This window comes from Hemicordylus capensis, chromosome 1 (assembly GCF_027244095.1).
Source record: "Hemicordylus capensis ecotype Gifberg chromosome 1, rHemCap1.1.pri, whole genome shotgun sequence".
NCBI classification, from domain to species: domain Eukaryota; kingdom Metazoa; phylum Chordata; class Lepidosauria; order Squamata; family Cordylidae; genus Hemicordylus; species Hemicordylus capensis.
This window is the reverse complement of record NC_069657.1, coordinates 388,687,593-388,707,565: the sequence shown is the minus strand read 5'-3', so window position 1 is coordinate 388,707,565 and position 19,973 is coordinate 388,687,593. Positions and strand designations below refer to the sequence as shown.

The 19,973-nt window shown below is 42.5% G+C and overlaps 1 protein-coding gene and 1 long non-coding RNA gene across 10 annotated transcripts in view; one reads left to right on the top strand and one right to left on the bottom strand.

The window, feature by feature from the left end:
• SMYD3 (SET and MYND domain containing 3) overlaps positions 1-19,973 on the top strand; it is a 582,729-nt gene that overhangs the window by 66,301 nt on the left and 496,455 nt on the right. For all 9 annotated transcript variants that reach the window (XM_053302247.1, XM_053302329.1, XM_053302319.1 and 6 more), the window contains one exon: positions 2,521-2,657. In XM_053302247.1, the coding sequence (XP_053158222.1) occupies positions 2,521-2,657 (137 nt within the window). The remainder of the gene's footprint in view (positions 1-2,520; positions 2,658-19,973) is intronic.
• LOC128347500 (uncharacterized) lies at positions 9,041-18,973 on the bottom strand. Its single transcript, XR_008317580.1, has 3 exons — positions 18,809-18,973; positions 11,334-11,757; positions 9,041-9,505 (listed from the first exon to the last, which is right to left on the bottom strand). It is a non-coding gene; the product is annotated as an uncharacterized LOC128347500 (long non-coding RNA).

Sequence of the window (19,973 nt, the reverse complement as noted above, 5' to 3'; positions counted from 1 at the left end):
CTGCAATAGACTTCAGGCCCAGTATTTGCATTTTAACTATTCTGCATCCCTAAATCTAGGTCCCTAGGTCCTTTCACCTTAGTCTCTAAGCTCCAGTGTTTTTATGGGGCATATTTAAAATAGACTTAAATTTCCTCCCTGAGATGGGGGGGAGGGGCATTACTTTGGTTTCTGTTAGCTTTAAGTAATGCAAAAGAGGTAAAAACAGAGGGGAAAGCCTTTTTATGAACCCTAAAGAATGGCATATTTTCAGTCTTAAATATGCCTCTGCTGAGAACACTTGGATGTGTGTGATGGCTAAATTGCTTGAAATGCATTTAAAATTCTGCACGGTGGGATGCACTTTTTAGATTGTGAGCCCTTTGGGGACAGGAGACCATGTTATTTTTGTATTATTCATTTTTATATGTAAACCACTTTGAGAACTTTGGTCGAAGCAAGGTATATAAATATCTGTAGTAGTAGTAGTGTGTTTGTGTGTTTGTACAAATGCATGTGTGCTTATGGGGAGAGTGGAAGTATGGGAAGGGTTAAGTAGCTCCTGCCACTTTTTCTATCCTGATTATCTCTACAGAAGTTTCTTTCTCTCTCTTAAATAAAGTAGTATTAATTAGTACAGCATTCATAATGAGCACATTAATAACTTACATAACTTAGTAACTCACATGTAGTTAATGAGAAATGAATATTGAATACAATATTTTTCAAGTAACACATTATTACTATACATGGCTCAGTTCTTTTAAAGAGTAAAAGTAATCAATTTATAGGGGGGGGGAATAACTGTGAGTATCACATATTAACTACAGACACCTATTCCGATGCACCCATTCCAGGTCCATTCTGATTAATAGGCCCGCCACATTAGTAGTGTAAATTACAACTTTGTTCCAGACTTCTATGGCTTTTTGTTTTTCTTAGGATTTTACCTCTTTGTCTTCTGGCTTTAAAAAGGTTTTTGGGGTAAGGCTACAAACATTTGAATGTAGCATTTAACTTATCTCAAAGATCCTTGTTTTCCTGTTGCTTGTTGCAGGGGTTTCTGCCACAGAAAACATAACATGTACATACATGTTTGGATATAATTTAATTTCTTTCTCTCCGATAACCTGGTTTTCTTGGATGTAATTGTCTGGTTTCCTTGGCTGTAATTCCTTGGCTCTGGATGGGGTGGTTCAGAAATGTAATAAATAAATAAATAAATAAGTGGGTGGGTGGGGCTTCATACAGGAAACCTGTGAATACATTCTGTGTTTCGCTTGGAGAATATATCATCTAAGGCCTGATCTTGAAGGTTACAGATTCTATTAACACCTTTTTGACTTCTGGACCATATGTCAAGCTGTAAAATGGGAATTCTGATAGCTTATTCTATTTAAAATATTTGTATATCACATTCATAATTCTAGAAGTTTTCAAGGCAGCTCATAAAACAGTAAAATATAAAGCAATAATAAACCAATAAAATCAATCATCAAGCAGTGAAAATGGCATATAAAAATTTACAGATAAAAGATTAAGCGTATCAGCATCAGGATAAATACTAAAGATCTGGGCAAGTAAAAAGTTCTTAGCCTTCTTAAAGCTTATGAAGTCAGATAACCCCTGCTCACTGAGCAAAGAGGCACCTTTTAAAGTGGTGATTCTCTTATATTTAGCTGGGGGAGAGCAATTTGCCATATCCAACCCCTCCAGTTGCTGTTTCTGGGGTCAACCTTATGTTTCTTTTTTGATTGTGAGCCCTTTGGGGACAGGGGACCATCTTATTTATGTATTGTTTCTTTTTCTATTTAAACAACTTTGAGAATTTTGGTTGAAGAATGGTATATAAAAATTTGTAGTAGTAGTAGATGCCAGGTGGAAATGCATGGGGGAGAGTATTCCATAAGCAGAAGGCCACAACTAACAAGGACCTTTTTGCAGTTGCCACCCATCTAATCTCTGGCAGCGGGATCTTGCCTGAATGTCCTTCTTACAATTATCTTAATTGCTGAGCAGGTTTCTACCTGTCATTTCTAGATAAATGTGCAACATAGTTTTATTACATAAACATTCATGAAGCATTAATATAGACATATTTCAGCCTTCCTTAATTTTACTAAAGCTCTACAAAGATATTATCCTTATTGCAGGCTTTATAGTACTAAATTAAGAATAATGTATATGATATTTTCTGACAACAGATTGGAAGAAAGAATAAACATCAAGTTGTCATTTTACAATAAGGAAGATATTCCAGAAAACACAGTGTTGCAGTTCTTAATGTAATATATCCGTGACTGCTTTTGCTATTTAACATTGCACATCTTTCACATTTGCTTCACTTCTAAGCATTCATTCATGTAATGTTTCTATGATTTGGCAGTGATGAGAAGTAATTGTCAAAAACCAAGTGATGAATACTTGCCTTTCTCTCTCTTTGGAGTTTGGAATATCTAGACTACAAAATTGCCATTGGACTAGTTCAAGATGTTAGCAAAAGGCTCTGCTAATACTTTGCTGTATATTGCTTCCTTTAAGATGTTGAAGGGTTAAGTGAAGAAATGAGAGAAGGCCTTGGGTACCTTGCAAGAACACTGGAGCTGTATTTGAAGGTGGAAATCCATGATGCTTCTCAGCTGCCATCTGGCTTAGATGTTTTTCAGATCTTCGCAAAAGTAAGTGTAAAACCCGATTCCTGACAGCTCTGTAAATTAAATGTCTTTGCCCTCAAGTTTGTGTGTTTGTATGAGAGATTAATGTAAAATCATAATATATTGCCCAATGTCAGAACAAACAGTACATTTATATGCCACTTCAGTAATTAAACAAGTTCCCTGCAAGGGCCCAGTGACCTTTCATTTTTCATATGATGAAAATGCAGCATACATTAAAAGTAAAACATTTAGACAATAAGCATATTTAAAAATGAGAATGGTGACAATACAAAATGCTGATATTGAAGAGTGGCTTGAGATTATTAAAGAAAGAGTCTCACTCTCTTGTATGTTGCTTTCTTGAAAGATTATATTATGGTTTATGCATTGCCTTTCTTTAAAAAAATGTATATTTATGCCGAATATAAGCTGCTAGCAGATACATTTATTTTATGTTTTCACATTTGATATATGACAGTATGTTGTACAAGATATGTATGCATTCCAGAATGAGGTGTATCTGGCCATTTTTCTTAAATTTTATTTTTGGTAAGCACTCCTACACTTGATATTGCCTACTTTTGGCCTTGCACAGTCAGAAGACCTTGCTTAATAGAAAGATTTAGAGCATTTTGATATTCTTTCCTGATAACCATCTATTGTAAAGTTTGTTTTTCTTGAGTTCATTTTACTATGGGAATTCTGGAAATATGTTTTCTGAGAAACCATTTACATTTGATTTCCTGATATGCCCAGAGCCAAGTGGAATATTTCACTAAAATGGGAAACTAGTTGATACTTTTACTGGGTTTTCTGATTTAGCCTGTCCTATTGAACTTTTGCAGTGCTGATGATTGGAACAACCTACTGGTTGCTCCAATTGTCAGAACTGCTATATGAAAATACTGATAATTGGATGCAACTCAAAGTTGGAACATACTGACAAGAAGCATAAAGTTGCATCCAAACTAGTTCTGGTGCAAATGCAAGGGGCCTTCCCCCACCCCTTCTTACTTGTTGTAGCTCCCCGAGCCTCTGAAAAGCTACTCCTGATGGTGGGAGCATATTTGGGAAGGGTGTGAGGGGTACAGTTGTGGGGGAGTGGCTGCAGTGGGGAGGAGATAATCCCTGGGAACTGGTTAGAGGCACTTTTCAAGCTATTAGCACAAGCTGTCTCTGCCAGGGATTGCCCCCTTCCCCCTGTGCCCTTGTCCCACATTGCACACTATTCTCTAGGGTCCTCCAACCTTGCAAAGAGGCTTTTGGGAGGCTCAGGGACAGTGTTCTCTCTAATTTTTTTCATATGTGTGTGGAATGAATTTTGTTCTGGGTGGCAGTATCAAGGCAGTGTGTGCACACATGCATTCAGAGTGGGGCCTTCCTGATTCAACCTGAGCGGGATCTAAAAAGAACTGAGCGGACATCAAAAAACTTGTGAGCGCGCGCATGTGCACATGCCTTAGAGGGAACACTGCTTAGGGAGCTGCAGTGGGGAGGAGAGGGCACCTGTGCTATTTTGTGATAGTAGTGTGGATGCAACCCAAAGTAATAATACCAAAGTGTTAAGCAAGTTTGGAAAATTCTCAGTGACCAACTGGCACACTGATTGTTCAAATAACATTAGTGCTTATATTTATATTTATAAATTCAATAAATTAATAAATAAAATAAATAGAAGGTTTGTGTTTCACCCATACAGCCTTGTACCCTGATGCTATCCATTGCATAGAAGAAAATTCCACTGATTTCAGTGCAGCTTGTTTTGGAATTGCCAAGATGCCAGACATCAGGACAGAGATTTATAGAGGGGACTATTGCAGAGATGTTCGCCTATGGGATGCAACATTTTGCCAAGTGCAGTACATTACTTACCCCCATTGAAATTAATGGCAGCCATTCATTTTTATATGAGATAACATAAAGGCATGCATTCAGCAATTCTAGTGAAATGGTGGCTAAAACTTCCCCCTATCCTGGTAAACACAGTCAGGTTTTGCCCTGTCACTTTATTTCTTATTGTAGCCCATTTACTTTGTACCATAGAACTCAATGCAATCTATGTAGAAGACCCTAAATGTACACTGCATACTGTGCACAAGCCCGTATATGCAGGGTCGTATTCTTTTTTAGGGTTGGTGGGTGGGTGATGTAGGTAGTGTATATTTATAGTTACATCTACCAATCTAATCTATCATTGCATCCAAACACTCCCTTCCTCTGGCAGGGTTTTTATTGTGATAGTAGGGAACCTATGGGATGCTGAATGTTGTTCTCAATTGGGGAAGTACATTAATTGGTTTTCTTATTTTGACATCGTTTGAATTTATATAGGTTTAAGCATGATATGCTGATTAAAATTAATTGTGCGTGGCTATGAAGTCTTTTATATTGAGTTTAATTTATCTGTTCTGCCTAAATAGTTGGTGTTTTGTAAGAGAAATGCTGTTAGCTGTTCTAATACAAGTCTTTGCCTTTAAGAAATTAACGTTTTTTTATTTCTGATGTGAAACTGCCTATAGTCCTCTGCAGCAGTTAATACAAGGAGGTTTGTCCTTCCAATGTTATACGTACTGTGTTCTGTTCCACATACTGTGGTTTCAGTTTTTAAAAATTAGTTTGTGAACTAAATATCCTTGAGATTTTGTATCCCTGTGCTTTAAAAGACCAGGATGAGCCTTTTAAAAGAACTGTGTGCTATGTAGGTCCATGGTACCCATTGTAAACTACTATGTTTTTCACTTTTAACCCTCATATATTTGATTTTTGGAATATATTGTACCTGCATAATACAGTTTATATCACATTGTTCATGCTATACAGAGACAGTGGCGCACCTAGGTAATTTTGGAGGCCCCCCTCCGCGAATTAAAATTAAAAAGTTAAACCTGCATTTTTTGAACAGCGGCGCTGAAAGGTCCAGGGGGGCCTCCTGCCACCACCCCACCGCGCCACTGTCCCGCGGCATTGAAAACTTCCAGAATTCTAGCTGCGCCATGTGCACAGCCAGGGGGTGCGGGTGAGCCGAGAAGGCCTCTTGTGATGGTGGCGCATAGAGCAGGAGCAGCCACTGGGCTTGACCATTCGACCCAGCTGCTCTTGAGTACAGTGAGGAAGCTCCGGCATGCCTGCACAATTAGAATAGAGTGTTGGCTAACTGTTCAGGTACTCCGGAGCTTCCTCGTAGTTCTCAAAGGCCACTGGGCCAAATGGTCAAGCCCAGTGGCTGCTCCCTCTCTATCTGCCTCCACCGCCACCATAGTGGGGGAGGTCTGCTTGGCTCACTCCCACCCTTCTGGCCATGCACATGGCACTGCTAGAATTCTGGAAGTGTTTGGTGCTGTGGTTCGGGCTGCAGGGCAGTGGCGGGGTGGGGTGGGGTGGCAGCAGGAGGCCCCCTTGGACCTTGGAGGCCATGGACGGGTCCCCAAGGTTCGGGGGTAAGAGCACCTCTGTACATAGTGATTGATTAACAGCCCAAAGAGACACCCAACACCATCTGTAATTGCTCAGGAAATATGACATCATTAAAGCTGTAGAACTTCAAAAACATTTCAGAGTTTTGAGTAGCACCTCCTCTGTGGATTAATTTATGAGTCAGGTGGTCTCGGGACTTTTGTTATCAAAACCCCAATACTACCTATATGTGCTCTTCAGCCTAATATTGTTTTTCCAGCTTTGTTCAACGTTCCGTTCAAGTTCACTACATGTTTGCTTGAATTCCATTATTCATTTCTGATCATCTTCATATTTTTTCGTGTAGAAAGCTGGAGTCAAAAGATTGGTTACTATCTGTTTGGTACTGGCAGGGGTGGAGGGAGGCCAGCGGCGGCCCGGGTTCTGCCGCAGCTGCAGCCCCCTAGCCCCGCCCCCTGTGTCTGACATCAAATGCAGGGAATGTTTAGCCACCCCTCATGTCTGACATCAGATGCGGGGGGCATGGTTTAGTTCCCAAACAGGGCCGCATGGCCTCGTTTCAGAGTTAAATCGACCAGTGCTGTGTTCACAGCATGGCCGGAGTTACTCTCTCTGCCTTTTAAAGGCAGGGAGAGTCACTTCTGCCGCACTGCAAATGCAGCACTGGCCGATCTAACTCCCAAACGGGGCCCCATTTGGGAGCTAAATCACACACACCCTGCATTGGATGTTAGACGTGGAGAGCGTGTCTAGGGAAATAGGTGCAGCCACTGAAGAGCGGCAGCCTGGGAACCTGTCTGCTCCATGGTCTACTGGAACTTAAGAATGAGAATAAACAAACACTAAGGCAAAAGGGGGGTGTTGGAAACAGCTCTTCAGTTAGACGACTAATTCCAGGCATCTTCTAAAAACAGAGCAGTTCCATGGAAATTCATGAGAAGTTAATTCTAAAAAACAATACTTCCCTTTATTTTCCTTGGATACTTCTTATCCTCCATAGTCCAATTTTTCACAAATCAGGTTGATTATTAAACCAATATAATGATTGTAAGACAGCAATAATACAGCAAAAAAAATAAAATAGCCCCTTTACTCTGAGAACAAAATTGAGAGTTAGTTTATTTGAATATCTATATAATCTCTATATATAATTCTATAAGGCATATGCATGGCTTATCCCGTGTGTGCCAGCTCTTGTGAGAGTTTGAGAGTTTGCGAGCAGAAGCACCATGGTGATTGGGTAGTGGGGATTCCATATGCAGATAGGGAGGAGGAACCTGTGGCTCTGTGGTGATTGGGTAGTGGAGATTCCATATGCAAATAGGGAGGAGGAGCCTGTGATGGTTAAGGGCAGTTGGAATGCAACTGTTACTGGTCGGAAGATGTTCTTGATTGTAGAGGAGAGGGGTGTGTGTGTGTGTGTGTGTGTGTGTGTGTGTGTGTATACACACACACACACACACACACACATATGGATAGTGGGCAGGGGTCCGCAAAGAGAGGGGCCGTGAGGGAGGAAAAAGCCCCTTTAGGAGAAGGAGTCTGCTGTTGTGTGAATTAAATGAGGAAACAAGATGAATAAGGTCTGTTAACTCTGGAAGGGGGGGAGAGGGAGAGAGAGAGTAGGGGAAGGAAGACAGAGGGGAAGATCAAGTTAAGGGGAGATGGAGGGGAAAGAAGGGAGGGAAAGAGAGAGAGAAGGAAGGGCGAGGGATGGGCCTGAGCCTGTCAGCGGCCTGAGGAAAATGAGCAGCCATGGCAGCGGCGACAAAGAAAAGTCCAGTCAACCACTGTTGCTTCTTTGGGGCTACTGAGGCCATTGGTGGAGGGAGGCAGGCAGGCAAGGGACAGGCCTGGGCCTATCAGCGGCCTGAGGGGAACGAGCAGCTGTGGCGGTAGCAGCAGCGATGAAGGGCCCGGTCAACTGCTGCTCCTGCTGCTCCTGTGGGGTAGGAGGAGGAGCGGGGTTTGGGTGAGGAGGTCTCTGGGGATAGGGGGCAGCAGCTTGGCCAGTAGGCGCCAGCAACGCTGCAGTAGGTGAGGGGGGTAGAGTAAAGGGATGGAGGAGTGACCAAGAGGGGTGGGGGAGATGGAAGCAACTGGATAGAGGAGAAGGAGCAAGAGTGTGGCTCAGGAGAGGGTGGAGAGATCTCTGAGGTGAGAGGGGTTGTGGCAGGGGGTAAGGGGAGCAATTAAGTACTAGTGTGCGGGTGCTCTGCACAGTTTAAGCTAGTTAATAATATTCACTTTAATAAGTTGCTTAATGCTGCATTCCTAAACACAGTTACCTGGAAATAAGTTCCATTGGTTTTAGTGGGACTTACTTCTAAGTAGGCAAGGAAGAGTGTTGCACAAAAACTAACTGATAATTCTAAAATATTTCATTTTATATAGATTTGTCTACTTAAGAAATGCACAAGGATTTATTCCTGGGTATTGTGCATATAGAACAAAAGAAACATGATCGCATGCATTGTCAATTGAATGAGCCTCCCAAAAGAATTTTATTTATTTATTATTTATACCCCACCCCTCCAGTACAGTACTGCTCGGGGTGGCTCACAACAATAAAATAGATACAATGTAAGATAAAAGTAATAAAATTAACCAAATTAAATAAACAAGTTAAAACTCTGGCTAAAAATACAATCAGGAATAAGTTAAAAGTTATTTTTTAAAATATTGATCTGCCTATCTCCTGGAGTAGGTCATCTACCAGGGCGACCAAGGCAATTGCCATCCCATATCCAGGTTGAAAGCCAGACTGGAAAGGATGTAAGTAATCAGATTCATCCAGGACTGCCTGGAGCTGAGACACCACAACACTCTCCAATACCTTGCCCAAGAAGGGGAAGTTTGAAACTGGTCGAAAGTTGTTTAAGACATCTGGGTCTAATGAGGGCTTTTTTAGGAGGAGCCTAATGACTGCCTCTTTCAAGCGAGGGGGGACAGCCCCTTGCTCTAGAGAGGCACTCACCAGACCCGCCACTCATGGACCCATGGCAAGGGTTGAGGACGCATGTGGTAGGCCTCAGCCTTCCAAGCAGCCTGTCCACCACCTCAGGCAATACAGTCTGAAAACCATCCAATATCACAAGACCAGATGGTGCATTGGCAACATCCAGTTCTGGTGCCGCACAATTCAACTGGAATTCTGTAAGACCGCCCCTCAACTTAAATTTAGTTGGCGAGTGTAATGCTAAAAATGTTGTAAAAGTGTAACGTTGGAGATGGTCATTCATGGAAGTAGCTGTCACATATGTGTTACTTTAATATGATGTTTAGAAAGTGAAAACAGTGAGGATCTAATTTGTTTCATGTCCCAAGAAACATGAAAATATTTCTGCTGGCCTTTCATATATTTTTCTGCCTGTTCCATTCTTCCACTGGGGGTCCATGATAAATGTTTGCTTTTTGACTTCACACTGCAAACTCCAGCTACTACAATTCTTATCCTTTAAAAGATCCAGAAAATATTTTTGAGAGGCTTGTTCTAGTGTTAAAATAATAATTTAAAACCAAATACTTTACATACTAAATACATAACTCAACAGGCATCCATTCTATTTAAAATATGCTTCCAGAGTTTCAGGAGGCATACCAAAAAGCACCGTCAAGAATTTATTTATTTATTTCCTTTTTATTTAACATTAGCTAAAAAAGCATAAAATGGAGATATAATCAAAAATAAGTAGAAAGGGGAAAGAAAAGGGGAGGGGAGAGCTGGTCTTGTGGTAGCAAGCATGACTTGTCCCCTTAGCTAAGCAGGGTCCTCCCTGCTTGCATATGAATGGGAGACTTGATGTGTGAGCACTGCAAGATATTCCCCTCAGGGGCTGGAGCCACTCTGGGAAGAGCAGAAGCTTCCAAGTTCCCTCCCTGGCATCTCCAAGATACGGCTGAGAGAGATTCCTGCCTGCAACCTTGGAGAAGTCGCTGCCAGTCTGTGTAGACAATACTGAGTAGGGATGTGCGAAACGTTTTGGATACAAAACGTTTTGTACCCAAAACAGCCTGTTTCGGGTGTTTTGTAGACAAAACAAAACACCAATTTTCCAGATCCAAAAGTTTTGTATACAAAACAAAACGTCCCTGTTTCGGCTACAAAACGTTTTGTTGTTTCAGACCTCCATTTTGTGGTGATCTCTGAGTCAGTCTCCATTTTGTGTTTGACATCTCTTTGAATTTCCCACCCTTCCAGCCTTCTGATCAGTGACCTAAATCATGGGCTGACCTGCTGACAGTTCCCTCCTTGTTCCCCATTGGCTCTTTTGCTTCTTCCCACTCTTTACTGACCCCACATTGGCCAGGGGAAGGGTTGCTAACCTATAGGGTGCTGGGTTCTGCTGTTTCTGTGGTGTTCTTAGTGTAGATTCTCTGGTAGCATATGTGAGTAGATTCTTGTTTTTCACTGAAAATCTCATATACTACCAGAGAATCTACAATGAACACCTCGGAAACAACAAAACCCAGTACCCCTCAGGCTTGTGGGGGTGGGGGTGGTTGGCACCCTATGTGCACTACACAACCCCTTGCTCTGGGCAACCCCAGTGCCCCCCCAAGTGGAATTATGGGGCTGCTGAAACCTCCATTATTCCCCATGGGAGAAATCTTAAAGACACGTAAACTTCAACAAATCACAAAAGATCAGCCCTTTGCCCAATTCCTTTGAAATAATTCTGGAAGTTTCCTTGCCCCCATTGGGCACTACCACCCACCACACTCTGCTCTGGGTCATCCCTTTCCCCTTGATTTGAAGTGATACATTTGCTGGAATCCCCATTATTCCCTATGGGAAAATTCTTAAAGATGTGTAAACTCACATAAAATTAACAAAGAAAATCAGCCCTTTGCCTAATTCCTTTGAAATTTGGGTGGTAGCTTACACCCATTGGACACTACCACCACCACTCCATTCTTTTTGCCCTGGGGACCCTTTTTAAAAATCCAAATCGATTCGGATTCAGATTCGGAAAATTTGGCTACAAAACAAAACAGGGCTGATTCGGATTCAGAAAATTTGGGTACAAAACAAAACGGGGATGTTTCGATTCGGATACAAATCGAAACAAGAAAATTCCAAAATGCACACCCCTAATACTGAGCTAGATGGACCTATGGTCTGCCTCAGTATATGGCAGCTTCCTATATAGGCACATAGGAGCTGCTATTGGCTGATTTCCACATATTTCTACAGAATATAGTATGATTTCTACCTAATGTACCATGTGCACACCCTCCTCTGCACCCCTCTGCTGCCTCTAGGTGACAAGCTTTCCTCACCTTCCATTTTCTCTGGCATGGAGAGGATCTCTCTCGCTCGGTGGCATGTTACTGAGAGCCCCTTGATATTTTCTGACTCAGGGCCCTGTTCTTAGACTTCACATGTTTTTCTTATCAAAGGAAGATGAATGAAAGGAGGCTCCTCCACAGTGAGAGCCCCTGTCTGAGGCTTGAACCTTTCCTCGTGAGCTCCCTACTTGATTTCTCGCATCTGTCTGAATTTCCTTCTTTTCCGATGTGGATCCTGCAGGGTTCTAACTGCTGCTTCCTTTGTTCCTGCCAGTTCTACAGTTTTGGCCAAGGGCAGGCTTCCCTCTGCCAGCAGCTGCCTTTCCGTTTTCTCATTTACTTGACAAACCAGCATCTCTCCAAATATCTCCTCCAGGAAATCACCTCAAGAGCTTTGCACTATGTTTCTGTGTTCCTAAAAAAGGGAAAAATCTGAATTAATTTAATATGACTAGGGATGATTTCTTCAAAGTATGAACATTGTGTTAAAATTGGACAATTTGTTTTGAAAAATACTCTTCTTTACCATTTTGTTATGGGGGGAAACAGTTCAAATGCAGATTGGGAACACATCCAAAGTTTTAAATCAGGGGTACATTTGTCCTTCCAATGTTGCATAATAATCCTTTCAGCAATTCCTCATGTTAGAAGAATCCACAGTTCTTGATGTAGAGATAGATTCCATATATAAATTTATGTGGGGTCTCAAACAGTTCCAGGTTAAATAGCCCCAATTTCTGGGACTATATAATATATCAGGAGGAAACGTTTTCCTCGTAAACTCTTGCCACATGAGCACAATCACATTTCTCCTTTAAATGCTAACAAAATTCAGCACTTGCTTGTAAGGTTTAACTTAGTTGCAACTAAGTGGCAGCCATTATCCCTAAGTGATTAAAGCTTCTGTCTTGCTTGATCACATAGTTATTGAAAGTTCACTTACATCATTCCAAACACGTTTTGAATTTGCTTATTCGGCTGTTATGTAGGAAATTGTTAAAGTGTTTTAAAGTTTTTGTATATGTTTTTAACTGGTTTTATGTTATTGTAAACTGCCCAGAGGCGAAAGTTTGGGGCGGTATACAAATTTGATAAATAAATAAACTGCCTTATACCAAGTCAGACCACTGGTATATCTAGCTCAGTATTGCCTCCATCGACTGGCAGCAACTTCTCTAAGGTTTCAGGCATGAGTCTTTCCCAGACATGCCAGGGATTGAACCTGGGTCCTTCTGCATGCAAAGTAGGTGCTTTACCACTGAGCTATGGCCTCATCCCCAAATCTTGTTCAATGAAAGATAAATCAGTAATCTCTCTGAAGACACCATAAACCAAATTTGAGCAATTAACAGGACCATATCTTCCATATAACATTAATGCTTTTACTCTGTGGAAACAGTCACTGGAAAATAAACTGGTGTGATTTAGGAACCAAATTGGCTATATAGATGGATGAAAAGTGAACAATCCTGTCTCACATCTCTAGTTGCGTGAATGATCCCAGAAAGGCCCCTCAGACTCTTCTGTAACTCCCACTGATGTGTCTATGTGGAGAATTCTAATCAAGATAAAGAACCATATATTGGTATTTGAACTATGCAACTTCAACCATAATTAATCATGATTGATCCTATTGAAGGTTGCTGTTAGATCAGCAAATGCTACAAATAGGCCTTTGGGCATTTACCATATTTTCTAATCAAGTAATTAAGTACAACGCATTGATTTTTTCCTTTTCTGAAGTCAGGCTGCTCATTCACAAAATTGCTACTTGCAACAGCCCATTCTTCTAGCCTGTTTAAAAGGAAATGAATGTTGACTTAATAACCAACAAGCTTATTTGGTGGTAACTGACAGAGTCCAATTTATTGTACTTTTTATTTATATTGTTATGGCAGTATGCATTCTCCATCTTTGAAGAATCTTACCAATTACTTACCTCAGTGAGTAGTATTTTTGTATAAGTGATTAGAGCAAGCCTAGTTATAGGGATGTGCACAAACAGCTTGGGCAGCTGCCGGTTGGGCAGTGAGTGGTTCCTTTAAAAAAGAGATATGCAGCTCCTTACCTGCTTGTCCACCACCCCGCTGCTTCTCCAGCGGCGGCGACTGTTCTCCAAAAAGCCACACGCAGCTGTTCCCTGCAGCCTCTGTGCAGTGTTGGCACACACATGGCATTGGCATGCACCTGGCAATAGCACGCACAAGGTTTGAATGCCAGCGCCTGAGCCAGTTCAGTGCTTCCCAGAGGCGGTGCCAAACCGGCCTGTGCAAATCCCTACCTAGTTATTCCTCCAACTGGACAACATCGCCTAAGTGTAAAGGCCTGTATTAAAAGAACTTTGCAAATCGTTCTGTTGTGGACCAAAGGCTTTGGGCTTGTTTCTCTTGGACAACACTTGCATGCCACATTATAAACTTTTTTTAACTGTGTAAAGTTTCTAAAGTCAGTTGTGACATGACATAAAGGTTTATCTTTAAAAAAAAAAATTAAAGTCATATTCTGTTGGACATTAAGTCTTTGGTTGTACCTAAATAATTTTTCTGGATCCTGGCCCATTTATTTTTTTCATATCATTTCTGAATTTTGACTTCACAATTTAACATATAGCATAACAAATATCAATCTGTAATCTGATTTCCCCTTGATTATCAGAATTTTAGTATCCAATTTGTCTATGGAAAATTCATGTTACATAGTGTTGCTTGTAGATTTTGTCATTTTGAAATCATGCCCACTTTGAGTGTGCTTCATGATCATTAATTATGTTGTGCCTTGTAATTAGACACAATTAAATTTTATTAGTATTGGGATATTTGAGTGTACCCATTAATGTGAAGGGTATAGTATATGTGAGAGAGATTGAATTGTAGGGTGACGCCATTAGAACAATCGCAAGTAATGTACAGGATAGTTAGTGCTCTTGCCTTCTGTCCTTTTCTCCAGCTTGAGTTGTCAGTGGATGAAGTGGTAAACTTTGGGGATCATGTAGCAACAGCATTATTTTATGACTTAAATATTTTCCACTGTTCAATTTGTATACTGAAATATATATCTATTGCAAAGTGGAAGTATCAGTTAAAAGGATGCAGCCCATTGTAAATTCAGTGGTCTAATCATGAGTGCTCCATGTGCTTATAATTTTAGTTTCCTAAAAGTGAGTGCTGTCTGCAATATGCCTACATCAAGTGCTCCAACTAGTTTGTCTGTGGCATGGACACCATGGTTCTTGTTTAATCTACTGCTATTTCCCCATAGATGCAAAACTGATAAAAGTTTAATTGTTTACCCATTGTCTACCCATGGGATATGATTTTCAGTATATTTCGAGATATTTCAACAGAACTAAAGGCCTCATCCTATGAGCAATTGTCACAAACTGGTTTGGGGTGATGTGTATGGAGCATCTTCCTTGCAAATATTGCTCAAGGGAGATCAGCTGTCATTTGGTAGCACATTGTTTGAAAAATAAGAGGTAGGCCTCCTAAGAAGGTCTAAGCTTCTTATCTTCATAAGCCCTTATCTTATATCATCTTATGTACTTCTTGATTGGGTGAAAAAGTGGAATGCTGATTCCACACCAAGTGTGTACTAATCAAACACCATTTCAGCATGGGCAATCTGATCTGTGTAATGTTCCAGTGTAACGTTGACTGATAGTGTTACTAATAGAACAAACCCTTATTTGTATTATAAATGTATAAATTTTCAACATGGATATCTGTCCATTTTGACCCTATGGGTCAGCAACCAAGATGTGTGCCACTTTTTATGTTTTTAGTACAAGGCATTAGTTAAATGCCAGCCTCTCAGATTCTGTTGAGAGAAAAAAGATAATCCTCTGAAGGATACACAATGAGGTTCCACCACAGAAGCTTAACAGGCCTGCTTGTAAGCTGCTGGAATGGTTGACCACCTGGGGACCACATGTAAAATGCTCTGAGGAAGAGTGTCTAACAAACAATTGTTAAATGTTCATAATTATGAAAGAAGATAAACCATGACAGCATATGGTGAAGGAAAATCCAAAAGGTGGCTTGTAATGTGTTTCATTTTGTTAGTTTCATCCAAGCTATTTATTTATTTGGAGGAGGCTTATTTGGAGGAAATTTCAGATTTAGAACAAGAATTGTTTATACTGCCTCCCATTAAAATAATCGCAAGGTGGTTTATAAGACATTTAAAACAATATAAAATTATAAAAACTGCACAATCAAATTTACATTTGAATATAAAAATACAAATCTAATTAAAAGTTCTAAAAACATGTACAATATAACTATAAGATACAAAGCAGCAGCAACAAAAACTCCTATAAAAGCCTGGGTAAAAAGCCACTTTTACTTGTTTGTTAAAAACAGTGATGGAGACTGCGGAGCGGATGCCCACCGGGAGAGCATCCAAAGTCTGGGGGCAATAACTGAGAAAGCCCTGTCCCATGTGCAAGAAAGGCAAGCCTCCCTCATTGTCGGCACAGAGCAGACCCCCCCCCGACGTTGTTGAGTGGGCAGAAACTCTTGGGAGCAGGCAGGCCCTCAAGAATCCAGGGCCCAAACTGTTAAGGGCTTTAAAGTCAAAGCCAGCACCTTGAATTAGACCCAGAAACATATTGGCAGCCTATAGAGCTCTTTCAAAATGAGTGTAATATGGTCCCAGTGGGCAGCTCCGGATAACATCCTAGCTGCTCCATTTTGCACTAATTGCAGTTTCTGGATATTCTTCAAGGGTAGCCCAGCGTAGAGCATGTTACAGTAATCCAGTTGTAACGTGACTAAGGCGTGGGTAACTGTGGCCAGATCTGCCTTCTCGAGGAAGGGACGCTGCTGACACACCAGCCAAAGTCGTGCAGTGGCAGCCCTGGCCACTGCCTCCACCTAAGCTTCCAAAAGCAGAGCCAGAACCACTCACTGCTTTGTAGTACTGAACACTGATAAAAAACAGAAGCAGTATATTTCTGGGTTAGGCAGTTGTAGCAGTTCTTCATTGTAAGGCCTTTGAGCTAATGGTGGCGTCCATCAACCCTAATCGTAATTCCCTCACTATTTGTTGTTTCTCTGTGTAAACCACCCTGAGCCATTTTTGGAAGGGCGGTTTAGAAAACAAATAAGCAAACCAACTGTTTGCTAGGCCTGTGTGAAGCTTTGACCAAAACCAAATACTCTATGTAGCCTCCCTGGCACTGTGCAGAGGTGACCAGTTCCATTGCTCAGTGGTGCACTTTGTCTGGTACCAGTGGGGCCTGTTCAAAAGAAACAAAGCACTGTTGGAGCTCAGACCCATCTTGGAAGGCACACATGAGACCTGGGAAGTGCAGTCCTTAGTGCGTTCCTCATAGAACTTTATAAAGAAAACTCTGAGAAGGCGTGTACTTCCCCATCTGTGTGTATCTTTTAAAGGTGGTGCTGGGGTTTGACAGTAGGGATGTGCTGAATCATTTTTTGGCTGCCAAATTGCGGGGCACGTCCCTTTAAAACCGAGGGCTTGCACAGCTCCTTTAAAGCAGAGGAGAGTAGGTTCATACCTGCTCCTCCTCTACTCGCCACCATTGGCATCATCCCGGCATTTCCCCAGCTATGCCAGTGTGCCTGAGGGGCATTGCCCAGCTGCCCCTGTGCGATGCTGGCATGCACATAGCCTCCACACATGCGTGGTGTCCATTGCTGACCATGCAAATGGCTGCCACACATGCATGAAGATCATGTGTATGTGTGGAGAGCTGGTCTTGTGGTAGAAAGCATGACCTGTCCCCGTAGCTAAGCATGGTCTGCCCTGGTTGCATATGAATGAGAAACTCTAAGTGTGAGTGCTGTAAGATATTCCCCTCAGGGGATGGAGCCGCTCTGGGAAGAGCAGAAGGTTTCAAGTTCCCTCCCTGGCTTCTTTAAGATAGGGTTGAGAGAGATTCCTGCCTGCAACCTTGGAGAAGCCGCTGCCAGTCTGTGAAGACAATACTGACCTAGATAGACCAATGGTCTGACTCAGTATATGGCAGCTTCCTATGTTCCATGCCAGCGTCATACCAGGGCAGTTAGGAGATGTCTTGCCAGCACACGGGCATAGCTGGGGGGGAACACCGAGATTATGGCGTTGTTGGCGAGCGGAGTAGGAGTAGGTATGGACCTACTCTCTTCTGCTTTAAAGGGGCAGAAGATGACTGAAGGCACGCTGTGGGGGTAAGCAGTCTGTTTCATCTGGCTTCCACCCCTACCTTTCTTGGATGGGCAAGAGGGATTTTTGGAAACAGCTCCTGTATGCTATTCTTTTGACTCTTTGACCTGCTGGCACAGGCTCCCATCTGCTCTTTGTGCAGTTCTGCTCTGTCCCCTTCTGTTTTATCTGAATTCTCTGCAGCCTCACACTTTAAAGGATGGCTTTTGCCAAACGGGATACTGCCCAGCTCCCATCGGCTGTTCCCCAGGTGTCATTTTAAAAGCTGCTCTGCAACCTTTTTGATTTTACGCGCCAGCAGTCTGGTTCCATCTTGGTTCAAGTGCAGCTCGTCCCTTTTGTACAGGCCTTGCTTGCCCCAAAATGTGTCCCAGTGCCTAACAAATCTAAACCCCTCCTCCCGGCACCAACATCTCATCCATGCATTGAAACCCCTCAGCTCTGCCTGTCTCACTGTACTTGCGCGTGGAACAGGTAGCATTTCTGAGAATGCTACCTTGGGGGTCCTGGACTTCAAAATGCTACCTATCAGCCTAAATTTGGCTTCCAGGACCTCCCGACTGCATTTCCCCACATCATTGGTGCCGACGTGCGCCACGACAGCTGTCTCCTCCCCAGCACTGCCTAGGAGCCTGTCTAGATGCTGCGTAATGTCCGCAACCCTAACCAGGCAGGCAAGTCAACACGCGGGTCACAAACCCATCTCTCTATCCCTCTAATGATCGAATCACCCACTACAAGGAGGCCCCCACCCCCCAGAGGAGTATCCCCTGTGCGAGAGGATATGGGCTCATCATCCACGGAAGGGGTCCCTTCTAAAGGAGCACTTCCCTCTTCCTCAGACCGATGTCCTCCTTGCCCAAGATCTTTGTTCTCCCTGACAGCAGAGGAGCTACCAGCCCTGGTGGGATGCCTCTATCACATCCCTGAAGGTCTCGTCCACATGCCTCTCTGTCTCTCTGAGCTTCTCTAGATCCGCCACCTTGGTCTCGAGGGAACGGATTTGTTCCCTGAGAGCCAGGAGCTCCTTGCACCAAGCACACACCCATGACTTCTGTCCATGGGGCAAATAGTCATACATGTGGCACTCTGTGCAGTACACTGGGAAGTGCCCCTTTCCCTGCTGACCTTCTATCTTCATACTGTTTTAGTTGGCTGTTTACAGTATTTAGGGAGCTTATTGTCCGTTTATTAGATAGTTTATTAGGATAGGTCTCAGCTGTAATGGTCAACTATTTAATTGTCCAAACAGCTTTTCCCATAAATATGAGGGAAACGAGGGAGGGATATGTACTTACGTTCTCTTCTCCACCAGGCTCCTTGTGATCTCAGGGGCTTGTTCCAGGCTCCCCCGCACACTTCCCGCTAAACTCCTGCTAAACTCCTACGTCCTGTTTGCTATCCCTGTCCGCTATGCTCTGTTTGCTATGCTCTCAGGCCTTCACCTCATATGTAGAGTAGCCTTCCAACTGTCACACTGGATGTGAGTCAAAGGAAAGGAATGTGGGGCCTCTCCCAGCCCTAGCTGACTCCGCCCCCTCCAGGCACCCACTAAGTAAACACTGGAGTTAGGTAAGAACTCCTATCTTAACCCTAACAAGTAACCGTAACAAGTAACACACACACACACACACACACACACACACAGACTAAGACCTACCCCTTAAAGAGAAACAACCCCTGCAAAACTCCCCTCTTCCTGTTAGTTTGTTTGAAGGGGAAAAGGCTAGAAGTTTAGAAAGGCTTGCTCACCTTCTCAGCTGTGTCTGCTCTTCCCAGAATGTTTACCCCTATTGTTTTACTTAGTCAGATGCATTGACTAACTAGTCTCACACATATAGATTTGCTTCTTCTTTCCTAATACCTTCAGCTTTACTCGCTAGGTAGATGTACACAAAAGAAAATGATTTAATTGCTGTCTCACACATATAGTTTCTTTCTATATACCTTTGATTGTTCTTTGGGGCCAGGAGTCTGTCCTCTCAAGCAAAGACATACCAACAGCTTAAGAAATGCAGATGTTTGGAGAACACAAGAATACAGTGTTTTCTGATAGCAGCTAACAGGAGATGGAACCCAGATATTGTTTGCCCTGGACTGACCTAATATCCTGAACTGATCAATAATTGTCAGAAGACAGGAACTAGAGGAGAACAGCAATTTACACTTTTGAGATTCATGACAGATCAAAAGGACCAGTTCGTATAAAAAGGGGTCTCTGAGACATGGCAAATCAGCAAGCTTTGCCTAACCAGCAGATCTTTGCTCATGTGCACATCCCAAGTGCTTGCTGTCTAGCTGCAGAGCTAGCAGAGGCCTGGGACCTGCAGACAAGAGACTGCTCAGTGATTCTTGCCAGGGGGCGAAGAATCAAGAGCTAACTCAGTCTGTGAAATCCAGCATCAGCTTTTTTTCATCAGAAGCCTTATCGTTCCCAAGCCTCGGGCCCAAGCAGCATACACT